We start from the raw sequence: 14,317 nt of genomic DNA, 5'->3' as shown, positions 1-14,317 counted from the left end.
TATAACATTTATTATGAATATATGCAACATCTATGGACATTAAAGCCCGGTTTCCAGCCTTTAAGTAGCTTTTATAAACATGCCTTAGAAAAAAACATTACTGGTGTGCATCTTGAGACAAAACAATGGCACTGACATAAAATTTAAGATATGTCAGTACAAGCTGCTTTTAGTTAAAATAACTCAAACATGCATTTTAGTCTCGGACTAGGCTTAAGCCTTGTCTGTGAAACCAGGGGTAAGTGAACTTTTACCTTTTATTAAGATTTACCTCAGATTTCTGTCATTTTCTTTACTTTTCCTGCTGGCGGTTGTGAATTGAGTTCTGCCACACCCCTCAATGTGACATCATCAACTTAGGAGCTTAACTTAAAAGCTTAACGGATTAGGTCCCAAAAAACAAACTGTTTACTTCCCAAAGACAAATTTAGTGATTTTTTTATATATATATATATATATATATATATATATATATATATATATATATATATATATATATATATATATATATATATATAGTAGGGATCACGCTCAACAGTCAGACTTTACCCATATTTAACTTATTGCTGATAACAGCCTGAATCAACAAATACCTGCAGCACACAATCATACACTCTACCACAAATACGAACCTGTTTTTTGCATCATGTAGAAGTTTTATCTTTTTTGGCTTCTGCGCTCTTTGCATCTGTAAGGATCTCCATTCTTCCTGCCCACTTGGTGTATCTATAACGTCACTGTATAACACCATGCAGCACACCATGCCTATATTTGCCTCCACCTGCCCCCCTGGCCAGTCCCAATGCTCTATCCCATGCCACTCATCCAGTATTGTTACTGGACTGGTCAAAGTACTTGCAATAGATACCACCCCGTCCTCAGTGAGGACCAATAGGCGCTCCTTAGGCACACAGTAATCAGCACACCTTACTCTTCCATTGGCTTGGAATCTAGTGAGCACAGCACCTGTCTCTGCCTCAACAACTGTGATATTGCTGTTTCCATGGATACAAACTACACAGGCTTGGAAGGAAGGGGGGCTTAGTGGGGTCAAGATTTGTCGGACAGGACCTTCCAGGAACCCGTCCAGTCTGCAGTGTAGATTGTAGAGGCAGTTGAAGGTCCAGAAGTCCACACTGTTGGTGGAGTATGAGAAGAAGGTGCCAGCACTGTCTGGGCCTCCAAGGAATAGAGGTGAGCAGCCCATAGGAATGGATACACTCTGGACCTGGTCTCCAACTTCTGGCCTCCAGCATCTCAAAGTACCATCAAGAGAAGAAGACAGCAACAGGCCAGAGACAGGACACAGAACTAGGGATGTGACCAGAGCTGGAAAAAAGACACAAAACACATACTCATAATGGAAGTACAGTCTATTGTCAGTGAAGACATGATCCAAAATGGTCAGTAAATTGACAAAGGCCTAAATTTAAATTGTTCCCAACTAACAAAAATATGTTCTAAAAATGTTTTGCTAATAAGTTTTGAAAATGTTATTTCTGAATGTTTTCTTAAATATTTTAAAAAATCTTGGTTATACGAACGTTAAGGGAACACTCCTTTTTATTATGTTGCAAAAATTATGGGAATGTTACCTTTGAATGTTATCTAAACATTCTGAAACAAATAGTAACATTTAAAGGGGCTATATGTAAGATTTTCACTTTAATAAAGCATAAAAATACCTCAATATGTTTGCAGATATTTAGGAAACATGCTAAGTTCACCTACTTGTTTCTCAGAAAACCATTTCTACAGCCAGATATTCTACTTTGAAATGTGCGTTCCGTGTCGGAATGTCTGTCTTTGTTTTGGTCTGTGCTAAACCGTATGCTGCCAGTTTATCCAATAGTATTTTGACATCACAGGTGGCCAGTTGGCAAAAAAAAAACACTGTGTATTGCAGCCATGGAAACCAGCAAACAAACTGGGTCAGAGAATCGCAGATTCTACCTGACCTAAAAAGCCTCTGCATCCATCTAAAATTCTCTATGAATGACAGCATATTCCAGTTGTGTTTCCACTGGAGCCTGGTAAGGCACGATTACAGAATTACAAACTATTCTCTGCATGGTTGTCTAACCGTGAATGCGTGAACTGATGTCGGCACACAGGATTGTTCACTTGTCTGTTGCCTGCCTACCAGTTTCTCAGTAGCTGGCTAAGCACTCTACCTAAGCACCGTAAACACAAATTAATAATAAAATATTAATAATAAGAAATTCCCGCTTTTGTATTACATTTCAAGAGAGCGGCCATTGTTAGCCCCACAGTGGAAAATTAAACCGTAACCGTACCAGCTGGAATGGAACGGTTACGCAATGAGAACCATTTGGCCTGATGGTGGAAAAGCGGCATTAAGCCTCCTTAGCTTTCATTGTCAGTTGCACTCCCTCTTGTGTATTCAAGCTGGCAACCCGTGTCTTTGAAGGAGGGGGCGGGGCAAACAATATTTTGAATTTGGTCTGCAGTACCTATTTTGACCACTGGGTGTCATTCCTACATAGAGCCCCTTTAAAAAACATTAACAAACATCCAACTAAAATGTTTCAGAAAAACGTTCCATGAAAAATGTACAAATAATATTTTTTGTGCTAACATTTTGAGAACATTATTTAAGACCAACTATGAACGAATATTCTTTTAATGTTGATGAAAGAATGTTTGTTCATAACTTTGAGAAATCCTGGTCAGAACATTCTGAAAATCTTCAGAGAACATTCTCTATTACCTGGGTTGACATTTAATCTAATTTCTATAATGCAGATGCAAATATTACTCGTAATCTGAAACTTTATTAACAGGTACTTTAGTAACAGTTTACTGATTTTCTGACCTGTATGTCCCACAAAGGCCATTTGAAGCTCCCAGTCTAGTCCCCACACTCGGATTGTCATATCTGATGCAGTAACTACAATATCCCTAAGGGGACAGTAGACCATCCCTGTGATTTCCCTGGAAAAACAGAGAATGATTTAATTGTAATTAAAATTTTTACACAAACATTGGTTTCATTTAACCAATTTAAAAAAAAAAATTGGGTCTGATATACAGTATATTCCATAGTGTGAATTGAAATCCCTGAATTACTAAAAAAACAAACAACAACAACAACAAAAACAAACCTTGAATGGAGGTTCTTCTTGTGATCCACAATGCATCCCTTTGTAAGGTCCACCACAACCACAGCTTGTCCATATGCAGCCAGTGCTCTGAGACCCTGCTGAGTCCTGCTCGGCACCAGTGCTAGATGTGTGAAAACAACGTGTCTCCCCAAACCCTCCACCACCCGTTTGCGACATATCAAGTGTGTAAGGCACCACACACATACATTTCCCATTCCAGCTGTGACAAGCTCATTAGAGTGCTCCAAAATCTATGACAGACAAATGTCTCATTAATACACATTCAGTACAAGTTGCAATGATCCATGATTAAACTTCTGTGTCCTAAAGTCTACACCAGTGTTTCTCAACCACTTTTGACTTTTTCAATGGCCCTCCACAACAATATTCAAAGCCCCCACTCATATTTTTAATGTACAGAAATGTTAAAAATTTAAATATGTAACTAAAATAATAATAAATAATATTAAAAGAATCAAATTGTAGAATTCCAGAAGATGAATTGAACTGAATAAGACATTTTCAAAAAAAAAAAAAAAAAAAAAATGTAAAAAGTTTTTTTTAGGTATTTTAAAGCTTGTTTTGTCTTCATTTAAAAAAATTTAAAGTCGGCATGAAAGTTGCAACATTTGCGAAAGTTGTGATAGTCCTTCCTTATTGTGACATGTCTTATTGAAACACCTTCTCGAAAATTCATTTTTTTATTAAAGATTAAGAGGGCACATGATTTTTTTTTTTTTAAATTAAGTGTACGAATAAATCATTTATAATAAATACTGCAATATCCCATTAAAAAAACAAACAAGAATTGTCAATTTTGATTTCATGGTGTCCGTGATTTCATTAGCTCATCTTGAGGCCCCCTAGTGGGCCCCGACTTACTGGTTGAGAACCCCTGGTCCACACCATCAACAACATTTCATTCCATTAAGAAAATGTTATTCCAGGTTTAATTGTATCAACCGTGGTCTGAAAAGTTTCATTTAAAGCCACACCTTGCACACTCTCACATCCATGGGTTCTACAGCATGAACCAGAGGATTCAGTTCTGCATCTAGTACTGTGAGAATGGCCCCAGGTCCCCAGCCAACCAGTCTGCCTGGCAGATGTGTGGAGGTGAGTCCAGCATAGTGGATGGTGAGGGATTGGCGAAAAGACAGATCTTTAAGATGGCCATCAGGATAATAGAACCGCACATGACCGCTACAGTGGAGACTAGCGAAGCCTGCGGCACCCTCACCACAGGTCATGTGACAAACAGGGTCTTTACAGGAGAGGTGGAGGACATGACAAAGGCCATGGGTGAGGACATTCCCATGATTCATCTGAACAGAGACAGGATAAAGAATATTCATTGGAAATGAGCTAAAGCAAAAGATGATGGGGTATGTCCAAGGAGAAAGTAGAAATGAAAAGTGTGGCCTGCCTCTGATTTAGTCTCTATCTATGTTCATGCATTATTGTGCTTAGGAATAAACAGGGAAAATATGATATAACCTACACATAAAATATTAATGTATACGGTCACGTGACAATCAAGTGATTTGAGGTAGGCTAAAGCAAACTTAAGACATTTTCTTACTTTATCCACGCTCTCCTTCCACATCTGAGAGCTGTCTTCTCCATTGCCTAGTCCAGGAGATGAACTTTTTAGACACTCCACCCGTAAGTTCTTCGTCTTATCTTTAACCATGTTACTTCACTAGGATGAGTCAAGAACGCTTCGATACCTCAGATTAATTTTTCTCGTAGTTGTTGCGAAATAAAATACATTGACTTGTATGTAGAGCTAGGTAACAGTTATATCATTTGTAACTTCTGGTATTTTGCTATTAAAAATCTGTATACTGAAGGAGCTAACAGTCGGTCGTTGACAGAGAGCCGTCTGAATAGAGCCGTTGGGCAACAGTAACCATGGTAAAAAAAGACAGACAGACAACAAATTACTGTCCACTCAACTCGTACACTGTAGGCTACCAGGCTGAAGTTTTTCCTTCCGCTTATCACTTTAAATTCAACAAAAATTTCAGTTTCAAAATTAAAATGCCCAGCACAAATATAGGTCAATAATATTATTTTAAAAGGAGGATTTCATGAAAAAAAGTGTTGTGCCATGTAGAAATCTTTATCTGTTTTTTAAATGTTTTGACAAACGTCTGTACTACTGTCAGTCAGTAAGTTTTATTGCAGTGACTTCATTATATAAAAACAACAAACGTCCGAGTATATCTTAAAACCATGGTAACGGTAAAAAAAAAAATTATAATACTTGACAGAACAGTCAAAACGCAGTTGGCCTCAAAGACGGATTTTAAATGTTGTTCGTTTCCCTCTGTGAGATTGATAACATTGAGACACAAGTACGTGTGCTGATACCCTTCCAAAAGAGAAAAAAATCCATAGTGAGGATGTGCAGTTGCTAATATTGTAAAGAAAGAAATAACAACATACGCAAAGAACGAAGAAAAACCCCAGTCTAAATACAATCGTCTTTTAATAAAAATAATCCATTAATAATAACAGTATGATAGCAGTGATAGTGAATAAATGATAAGGACCATAAATAAGAAATATATTCCAAATGCTAATATTCATTTGTACATATATTGTAAAATAATACAAAAAGGATATGAAGTATTTATATCCCTGAGGAACAGAAAGCTCATTTTTATGTGCTTCCTTTAGCATTTGATGTAACTTTACAAAATGCTGCTTACAGCAACAAAACCATTATGTTCCAGCCAACATCAGCAAAGTTTCAGATGTAATGAATTTTAAGCCAGGGAAGTTCATTTGTTATTTGTATAGACCAAAAAGGTGACTGTGACTGAAGTAAACAACCATTTCTCATCCTCTACAGTTCATGCTGTTATAGCCACAACCGATGTAGCTTTGGAAACATTACTGATGTAACAAGGAAATATAATTCACTAGGTCTGTCCATACTTTTGGGGGGCTCATTATAACTCTCTCTAACCCTCATTGTGTTTTCCTCTGTTATTTGCATATTATCAACTTAATTGGATATTAATCTGGACTCAGATCTCATATCAAAAAAGCATCATGTAAAACAGAATTAAGTTTTTCTTTGTCAGAGGCGCTAGGCACTGTAAGTGACTTCTTGAAATACTGAATCTCCACCTTTCCGGACTGCTTGGCGAGCGCAATGCCAGAAAATGTGTTCTGTTTGGCTGGCTCACCAAACACTGCCATGGCTGTTACCCTGCGAAAAGTAGTTAGAAAACAAGATTTTAAAAACTGTGAAGTGCCTGAGGTACATGCTCTACCTCTGGAATTAGAGGAATATTGCTTAACTGACATATTAGCTTAACTGAACTTTCTAATTTCTATTATACTAAAAAGATCTAATGTTTGATATCTTGGCTTTATACCGGTCATTGTGTATATTCTCAGTGATGACTGGCACATAATCCTTCTCTGTCAGGTCCCAGATGAGAAGATCAGAGGCAGCATCCAGAACACAGAACACAGCTGGCCGTGTCTGAGACCACTGCACTGACATAATAGGAGCGCCACTGGAACATTCAGACCACTCCATCAACGGATCTTCTCTCAGGACAGAGTGTAATCGAACTGTTCCATCACTGCAGCCAACCTATGGAAAGGAATCAAATAGGAATCAAATGGAAAGGGGTTAATATAATCAACAATGACAATGAACACAGAAATACATAAATACACATACAGTTCAAGCTGCTTTTACCAGGAAAAGGGGTTCTCCAAAAGGACTGAAGTCAAGTGTTGTGACCTCCACTGGTCTACAGCTGTCAAACTGTGATCTGTAGAACTTTGGAAGAACTTTCAAGCTATGCCTCGTACCATGTCTAACCAGACCCTTAGATAATGAAAGAAAATGCATTTCAAGAAACATTTCAAAACCAAGATAAAAGTCAAGTGATGGGAAACACCACCAAACCAAATATCCAACAACTTCATGCAACACCCACCATGTTAGTACCAATGAAGTAGTGATTCGAGTCAGAAGGGAGGAACTTTAACTGAAGGCTCACAGGAGATCCAAATCCCATTATAATTTCTTGAGGTAATCTCTCAGTGGTCTGTAGAGAGGAGCTGTGGAGTAATTTAACTTTACCACCAGGCCTAAGACCTAACAAGCCAAACACACCATTATTAGATGATTAAAACAGATGATTTCATCTTCAATTTATCTGTATAGCCTTTTGTTTATAATACACATTGTTCAAAGCAGTTTTGTGGAAAATAGGAAAATAAATTTAAACTTAGGCTTACCTAGGTCTGTTTGAGATCCAGAATCATTTCCTTTGGGCAGCTCGACCACAACCTGTCAGAGACGAAACCTTCAACTTTAATCAATCTCTTGTTACAGTGACAGAGCATCAAATGAAAGTGTGTTTCAGTGAAATAAAGTTACTGGTTAAAATCAGACATACCCAGAGAGTTAACACCCCATTTTCATCCAATGATCCTAACTGGAATGACAGTCCCAGAGACTCTAGATTTTGCACAAAGAAATAAGGAATTTCTTTTGGGGACTTTCAAAATATACATTACCGTTTAAATGTTTGGGGTGAGTACAATTTATTAATGCTTTTGAAATAAGTCTATTATGCTCACCAAGGCTGCATTTATTTAATCAAAAATACAGTAAAACAGTAATATTGTGAAATATTATTAAAATGACAAATGATTGCAATTACAAATTATATTATTATTATTAGTATTATTATTAATGTAATTTATTCCTGTGCTGGCAATATTGAATTTTTAGCAGCCATTACTCTAGTCTTCAGAGCCATATGCTCTTTCAGAAATCAATCTACTGTAATATGCTGATCTGTTACTCAAGAAACTTTTGTAACAATATGAAGCTCTTTACTGTCATTTTTTTAATCAAATTAATGCATCCTTTCTGAATGAAACTACTAATTTCTTTCGATAAAATTAAACCTTACTACTGTAGTGAATTATAATTAAAAAAAAGTGTATGTCAAACACAGGGCTTACATTACCTTCTATGTCTGCAGTTAGCGTGCTCTTTGAACTTGTATCAGCAGTTGCCAGTACAGGTTCAACAGACACCACAGGAGAGAGATGACCCACCCCTGAAAGTACAGCATCTGTGAACATATACAAAATACAGGTCAGTTTAACTTTAACCGTGACCTGACTCTAAATATCTATATTTAAATATAAGTGAAGTTAGATAAAGAATAAACAGTTGTATATGTTATCTATTATTTATTGTGATGGCACAGCAGCTGAAGCAGTGAGCAGTGACTGACCCGTAGAGAAGGTTGGGTAGCGTAGTGTCCACACCTCCTTGCTAACCACCAAGTTGCAGTGAGTGCCAGAATGTTCTCTGAGATCCCATACCACCACTGAACCCACTGCTGTACCAGCAAACACTAATGTAACTTTACCAGGACTGAAACAACAACACCTCACCTGAGAGGGCAGGAGAAATGTGAGAAAAAGATTTTAATTTTTGGGAGACAATTTCATTTCAGAAACATCAATAATGAATTTTGCTCAGTATGTTCTTCTCCATACCTCAGATTCATAAAGAAGAATTTTTTGGGGTCTGGATGGCTCCCAGATGTTCCACACACAGATGACCGTCTCGCTGTCAAGCTGAACAGCACTGGTTTTGGAAGGAGGAGGATGAACAGACAGAAGAGTCTGTCTTTGGACTTGAGAGAACTGCAGCAGACTCACCTGACGACCTGCAAGAAGGTAGACACGCACGTATACATCATTGAGGATCTGCACATATTCCCCACCATAATAAACACAGTTTACAGTTCATATTTATTGATGCTGATCATTGAATGTGATGTTTGAAATTGAATATTGACCCAATTATTAACCAAATATCTGTAATTTAAACTGAAAACTAATTATGTTAATAACTTCACAGTAATACAAATTAAAGTACATTTACATTAATACAAAAATCCCAGAACTAACGCTAACACATTTATTCCACAACAGAATCATGTATTTGAATGTATACCTCATAATAACTGCCATTAATCAGTAAATGTTATTTATAAAACTATACCATGCAAAAAGGGGAGTTTGGCATTGAGTTGAATGCAGCCATCACTGAAGGACAGCGCATCTGTTTGAGAGCGAAGTCTTCTGACAGAATTACTCTCTGCCATATTCTCCTCTATCAAAACAGCCATCACCTGACATGCAAAAAAAAAAAAAAAATCAACTAGAAGTTCACTATATCAGATGGATTATGGGGAATGACTGTCATATCTATTTCTGTGATCGAATAACTCAAGACATGCTTTTTGCACTTTTGTGGAATTTTTTTTTCAGATCATTTTTAACAAGTTGTTAGAAATAAACCCATAAACCATATTCTTTACCTGTGCAGCAGAGCGTAAAAAAGTAGTCAGATGTTGAGAATCAGTTATTCTTGCAGTGGCTTCCACTGATGTGTCTTGAGACACCTTAGAACCTGGTTACAGTTCAGGAAGTAGCACATAATAGACTATATTATGTTTTTACACATCCATTGTTGCTCGTTAATAATGGCAGAGCAATTCTGAACACAATACCTCCGCATGCTGCCTTTGCTTCTGGTGGGTGCTGTGTCCATTTGTCTGTCATGTCAAGTTCTTCTGTTTGTATATCTCGATCAGTGTTGTCTTCATTGCACTGCACATAAGCCTGGAGACACAAGAATCTCATGGGATTGCATAAAAGCCATTTTGAGTAGGAAAAAAGAAAAACAACAAACAAAACAGTTGAGAGAAACAAGATCTGTCCTGAGCTAATTCTTTAATCTTGTGCTGCCTATATTGTTCACAACATGGCCAAATACTTCAAAATATCCCCATTTTCCTTTTGTAGGCCACATAGCGTGGAAGTACCTACAACTTCCAAGATTTCTAACCTGTTTTGTATCAGCTGTTCCAAAGGTCTTGATGTACATGTCATACTCATTGACAGGAGGCAGGTCCAGCAGAGAGAAGGTGATGGAGAAGTCTAAATCAATCAGACGCAGAAGTTCCTCACTGCGCTTCCTTCAATTCAAACCAAATGGCTATTGATTAATTTATTAATTAGTCAACAAATGCATTTATTTTCTTTTTTTTTTTAAAGTATCTCATTAGATGCTCATCAGATACTTTGAAGATTATCATGAAGATAGAAAACTTACTTCTGTTTCTTGGCCACTTTCTGGCTGATCTCTCGCTGCTTTGCTGATACAAAATCAATAATTTTGCCATGCGTTTGACTTCTGTTAGAGTGTCTTTCTGTGAAAACACAACAAAACACTGATGTAGGTCTTCCTTTTCATGCTCAGACGTAGAATGTGTGAATCAACAAACTTTTGTTTAACTACCTCTCTGGGTGATAGCTGACTCTATGTTTGTGGGCTTTGATCTTGCAGAGTAGATTCTCTCATTTTCCTCATCAATGGCTCTCTGGATGGCTTCAATCTCTTCTCTTCTCCTGGGGCTCAGCTCCCTCTTCTCTTCTCTCACTTTCTTGTCATCTTCCGCTTTCTCCTCCTCGCTCTTATCATCCTCTTCTTCACCTACATCCTCAAAGTCTTCCTCATAATCCTAAAAGCAGGAACAGCTCATCACTTTACAGCTAAAAGAACAGCATAATAAAATATGAAATAAGACAGAAGTAAATAAGAATTTTTTTGGTTAGATTCAGCATTAAGATTCACATTAGGGCAATATAAAGCAAGAATTTATATTTAAGTTAACTTGTATTCGTCATATATTCACTGAAATCTTTATTTTTCTTTTCAGAAAACATTTTGACATCTCAAAATGATGACACTTATATCCAATGATGACAAAATGTGTTCACCATTCATAGTACTATGTACTATCCAACTTATGTCATGTATGTAATGATAGCACTGGACACCTTCGCACCTCAAAATCCTCATCATAATCATCATTATGATAATTTTTGCCTGATTGTTTGTCCTTTTCAGTATCTTCATTCTCCACCTTGAAAAACAAAAGCATACAATCATATTAGCTGTGGGTTTACTCATTTACTCAAAATTCACAATGGGGCTAGACAGTGGAAACAGCTTTAAAAGTAAAGAAATGCAACAAAACATTTTTAAGCTGGTAAGGAACACAGACTCTAAAAGGAAGAGTTTTTATATTTGTGTTGATTTAGGCTGTTATAATGTAGAAATGCAGCTTCTTGTGTTTATATGTATAATATTTAAACAGATTTGGATGTTGGCATCCAAACATCCAATCTGGATGGCATCACAGGTTTAGTTTACAGGCCAGGTTGGACTTCCAATTAATGTACATAAAGAGCTCTAGTAGTAGTAATTAAAGAGGTAGAAAAACTAGCAGAGTTAACATAAAGTGTTAAATCCATGTTACGAACAATATAGAATTTTCACGCAGGAGTTGTCTTAACTTTGAAAAATGTAACTTATAAGATTTATTTTAGATATTTCCTTCCATTTTGTGACATACATCCGAGTGAAACGGATTATCAAAAATCGGTAAAAAAATGACATGGTCAAAAAAAAAAAACATGCACAGATGAATCATTCAAAATAAGAATTTTCAAATCTAATTTTCATTTCATGCAGACTTTGCCATATAGCGTAGCTGAACTTTAAACAGAAATCTTACAGGGATTTTTGGATCACTCATTTCAGCTTGAATAGAGCTCCATGTTACCTGAGGTCTCTTGGTCGGTTCCTACACCCCATACCCCCCCACCACACACACACACACACACACACACATACAAACAAACATATTATATGCAATGGAGATTTATAACCTTACAAAACTAAAAAGCAAATGAATGTCATGAAACTTTTGCATTTCATTTAATTCAATTTAATTGACAGTGTTTGTACCTCTTTGTCTTTAATTATCCTTTCATTCATTTCATGTCCTGATGAATTTTTTTCTTTCCGCTCTCTTTCACTCCTTTCACTCTTGTAGTCTGAAGCCTCCTTGTGCCTTCTTTCACGCTTTCTGTCTCTCTCTTCCCTCTCTCTGGCCTTTTCCCTATCCCCACCTTTGATGCCATGGAAATAATCCTTTGATTCTTTCCGCTCCTGGTGATGCCGTTCACCTTCTTGAGAGTGACTTGTGTTTGTCACCTGTTGACAACAACAACTTTAGCAAGACTTTTAATGTTTTCAGTGTGGCTAAATCAAGTCAGTTGACTTGCCACATTTTTTCAATATTCTTCCACAATAAAAAAAACTGTAAAAAAAAAGTAATATGGTGAAACATTATTACAATTTAAAATAACCTTTTTTTTTTTTTTTTCAAATATAATTTATTTTCTGAAGTAATGGCTGCTTAGAAAAACTCTTTGCTTTGCCATTACTGGAATAAATTAAATTTTTAAATATATTAAAATAATAATAAAAACTAATAATAAATACTAATATTATTATTATTAGTATTGCAATATTTTGATCATAACTAAAAATCATAATTATTCAAAAAACGTTTGACCCGTAATGTACATATTGTACATATCTTGCTCATAAATAGCAACAACCTTACACATGGCTTACATGGCTTTCTTTATCCCTTGTTCTCTTCTCTCTATCTTCTCTATCTCTCCTGTGTTCTGAAATAAAAGAGATCATATTGATAATATCATATTAATTGTGATTTTCTACCAAATTCAAATTGTCAATGACCAAAAAAACAAAACAAAAAACAACTTCTCTAGGCACAAACTGTTCATACCTCTTTCTGTGTGTCCAAAGTTTTCTTTATCACTGCGTTTCTCTCGCCTTTCTCCTTCTCTCTGTTTTTCCTCATATTCATGTCGATTTCGGTCACTTTCTCTTGCTCTGTGTCTTTCTCTTCTCTCTCGTTCTCTTTCTTTGTCTCTCTCCTTCTCTTCTTTTCCTCCTTCTCTTTTCTCCTCTTTCCTTCTATCCGTTTCACTTTTTCTTTCCCTATCTCTCTCAGACCTCTTTCTATCCCTATCCCTATCTTTTTCTCTTTCCCTGTCCCCATGTTTGTACATATCTATGTCCCTGTCTTTATCTCTATCCTTCCGTCTTTCGCTGTTTTCCTTCTCACCTCGATCATGTCTTTTTCGTTCTTCTTCATCTCCATCTCCGTGTCTGTTGAAATCTAATGCCTTATCTCTCTCTCTCCTTCTCTCTTTATATCTATCCTCCCTGACGTCTTCCCTCTTGATATCCTGGTTTCTGTCCCTGTCTGGATTTCTGTGTTTACTCTCCTCTCTTGTGCTTTCTCCGTGTCTCCGTTTTTCTTTCTCTCTCATTGCGTCTTGATCAGGGTCTCTTTGTCGCCGATCCAGAGATTCTCCATTCCTGTGTTTCCTGTGCTCCTCTTCACGTTTGGATTTTCTTCTGCTGTCCTCATTGTGTGCCTGGCAACACAATGACAGTTGTACGGATTGTGCTTTTAAACCTTGTCTTTTTCTTACACACAAACAAACTGCAGATTACCTGAATGTGCACTTTTAAGTCATCAGACCTCCAAGTATCTTCTTTTGTTATTTTCTTATGAGAGGACGAGGAAAATGGATATTAAATACGTTAAAACTGTGCAGAATGAAGCTTGTTGCTTGATTACCTAATATAACTAACAAAATATTGCTTAGTTACAAGATGATTCTTTATATACCAAGTGTTTAAATGATGAAGTATTTGGTATTGAAATAAACAGATTTATCTTGAGTAGGTAACGTTAAGCAGTTTTATTTGGCTATCGATGAGTAGCTAATCGTGCTGTTCAGCTTTAAAATCTTCTCAAAAACAAACAACCGCTACACAACAGCTGCTCCATACGGGATAAATGTTGCTTTACCTTCACAGGGTACATCACTTTAGAGATCCACTCCTCAGTTCTTCTTTACAATCCAACAATCACAAGTTTATGTTGACAGCTTTCACCGCCATACCGCTATACGGCTACAGCGAATGCGCAGTTTAATGCTACTATGGTAACCTGACAAGCCATGGTTTCAACAGACTATTAAATCGAGCAAAGAGCAATCGATAAATACAAATCTTATTTACTATGGCAACACTGTCGAATTTTGATAATAATAGAAAAATCGAACTAATAAAATGCGACATAGCTCACAATATAAAACATGACATATTGCTACTATGCAATTTTTCCATGCGTATAGTTGCATTCTTGTTAAGATAAATTAGTATGTTG

General features: G+C 36.6%; 1 protein-coding gene across 4 annotated transcripts; it reads right to left on the bottom strand.

The window, feature by feature from the left end:
- Positions 1 to 5,642: 5,642 nt before the first annotated feature.
- dync2i1 (dynein 2 intermediate chain 1) lies at positions 5,643 to 14,182 on the bottom strand. Of its 4 annotated transcripts, none has more exons than XM_067400649.1 (22): positions 13,958 to 14,182; positions 13,597 to 13,650; positions 12,860 to 13,517; positions 12,682 to 12,737; positions 12,007 to 12,255; positions 11,774 to 11,842; positions 11,042 to 11,119; positions 10,492 to 10,714; positions 10,306 to 10,402; positions 10,039 to 10,168; positions 9,701 to 9,812; positions 9,509 to 9,600; positions 9,190 to 9,319; positions 8,679 to 8,851; positions 8,411 to 8,573; positions 8,138 to 8,245; positions 7,559 to 7,620; positions 7,398 to 7,449; positions 7,094 to 7,254; positions 6,850 to 6,981; positions 6,518 to 6,741; positions 5,643 to 6,348 (listed from the first exon to the last, which is right to left on the bottom strand). In XM_067400649.1, exons 1-22 carry the CDS (start codon positions 13,970 to 13,972, stop codon positions 6,171 to 6,173), a joined length of 3,216 nt encoding a protein of 1,071 aa, XP_067256750.1. In that variant the 5' UTR covers positions 13,973 to 14,182; the 3' UTR covers positions 5,643 to 6,170. The 4 variants fall into 4 exon arrangements, with proteins under 4 accessions (XP_067256750.1, XP_067256751.1, XP_067256753.1 ...); XM_067400650.1 differs by having other exon boundaries at positions 11,822 to 11,842; XM_067400652.1 differs by lacking the exon at positions 11,774 to 11,842.
- Between the last annotated feature and the right edge of the window lie 135 nt (positions 14,183 to 14,317).

Source organism: Chanodichthys erythropterus, chromosome 11, assembly GCF_024489055.1.
Source record: "Chanodichthys erythropterus isolate Z2021 chromosome 11, ASM2448905v1, whole genome shotgun sequence".
In the NCBI taxonomy this organism is placed as follows: Eukaryota; Metazoa; Chordata; class Actinopteri; order Cypriniformes; family Xenocyprididae; genus Chanodichthys; species Chanodichthys erythropterus.
Note: the sequence above shows the minus strand (reverse complement) of the source record. Positions and strands in the feature narration are given on the sequence as shown.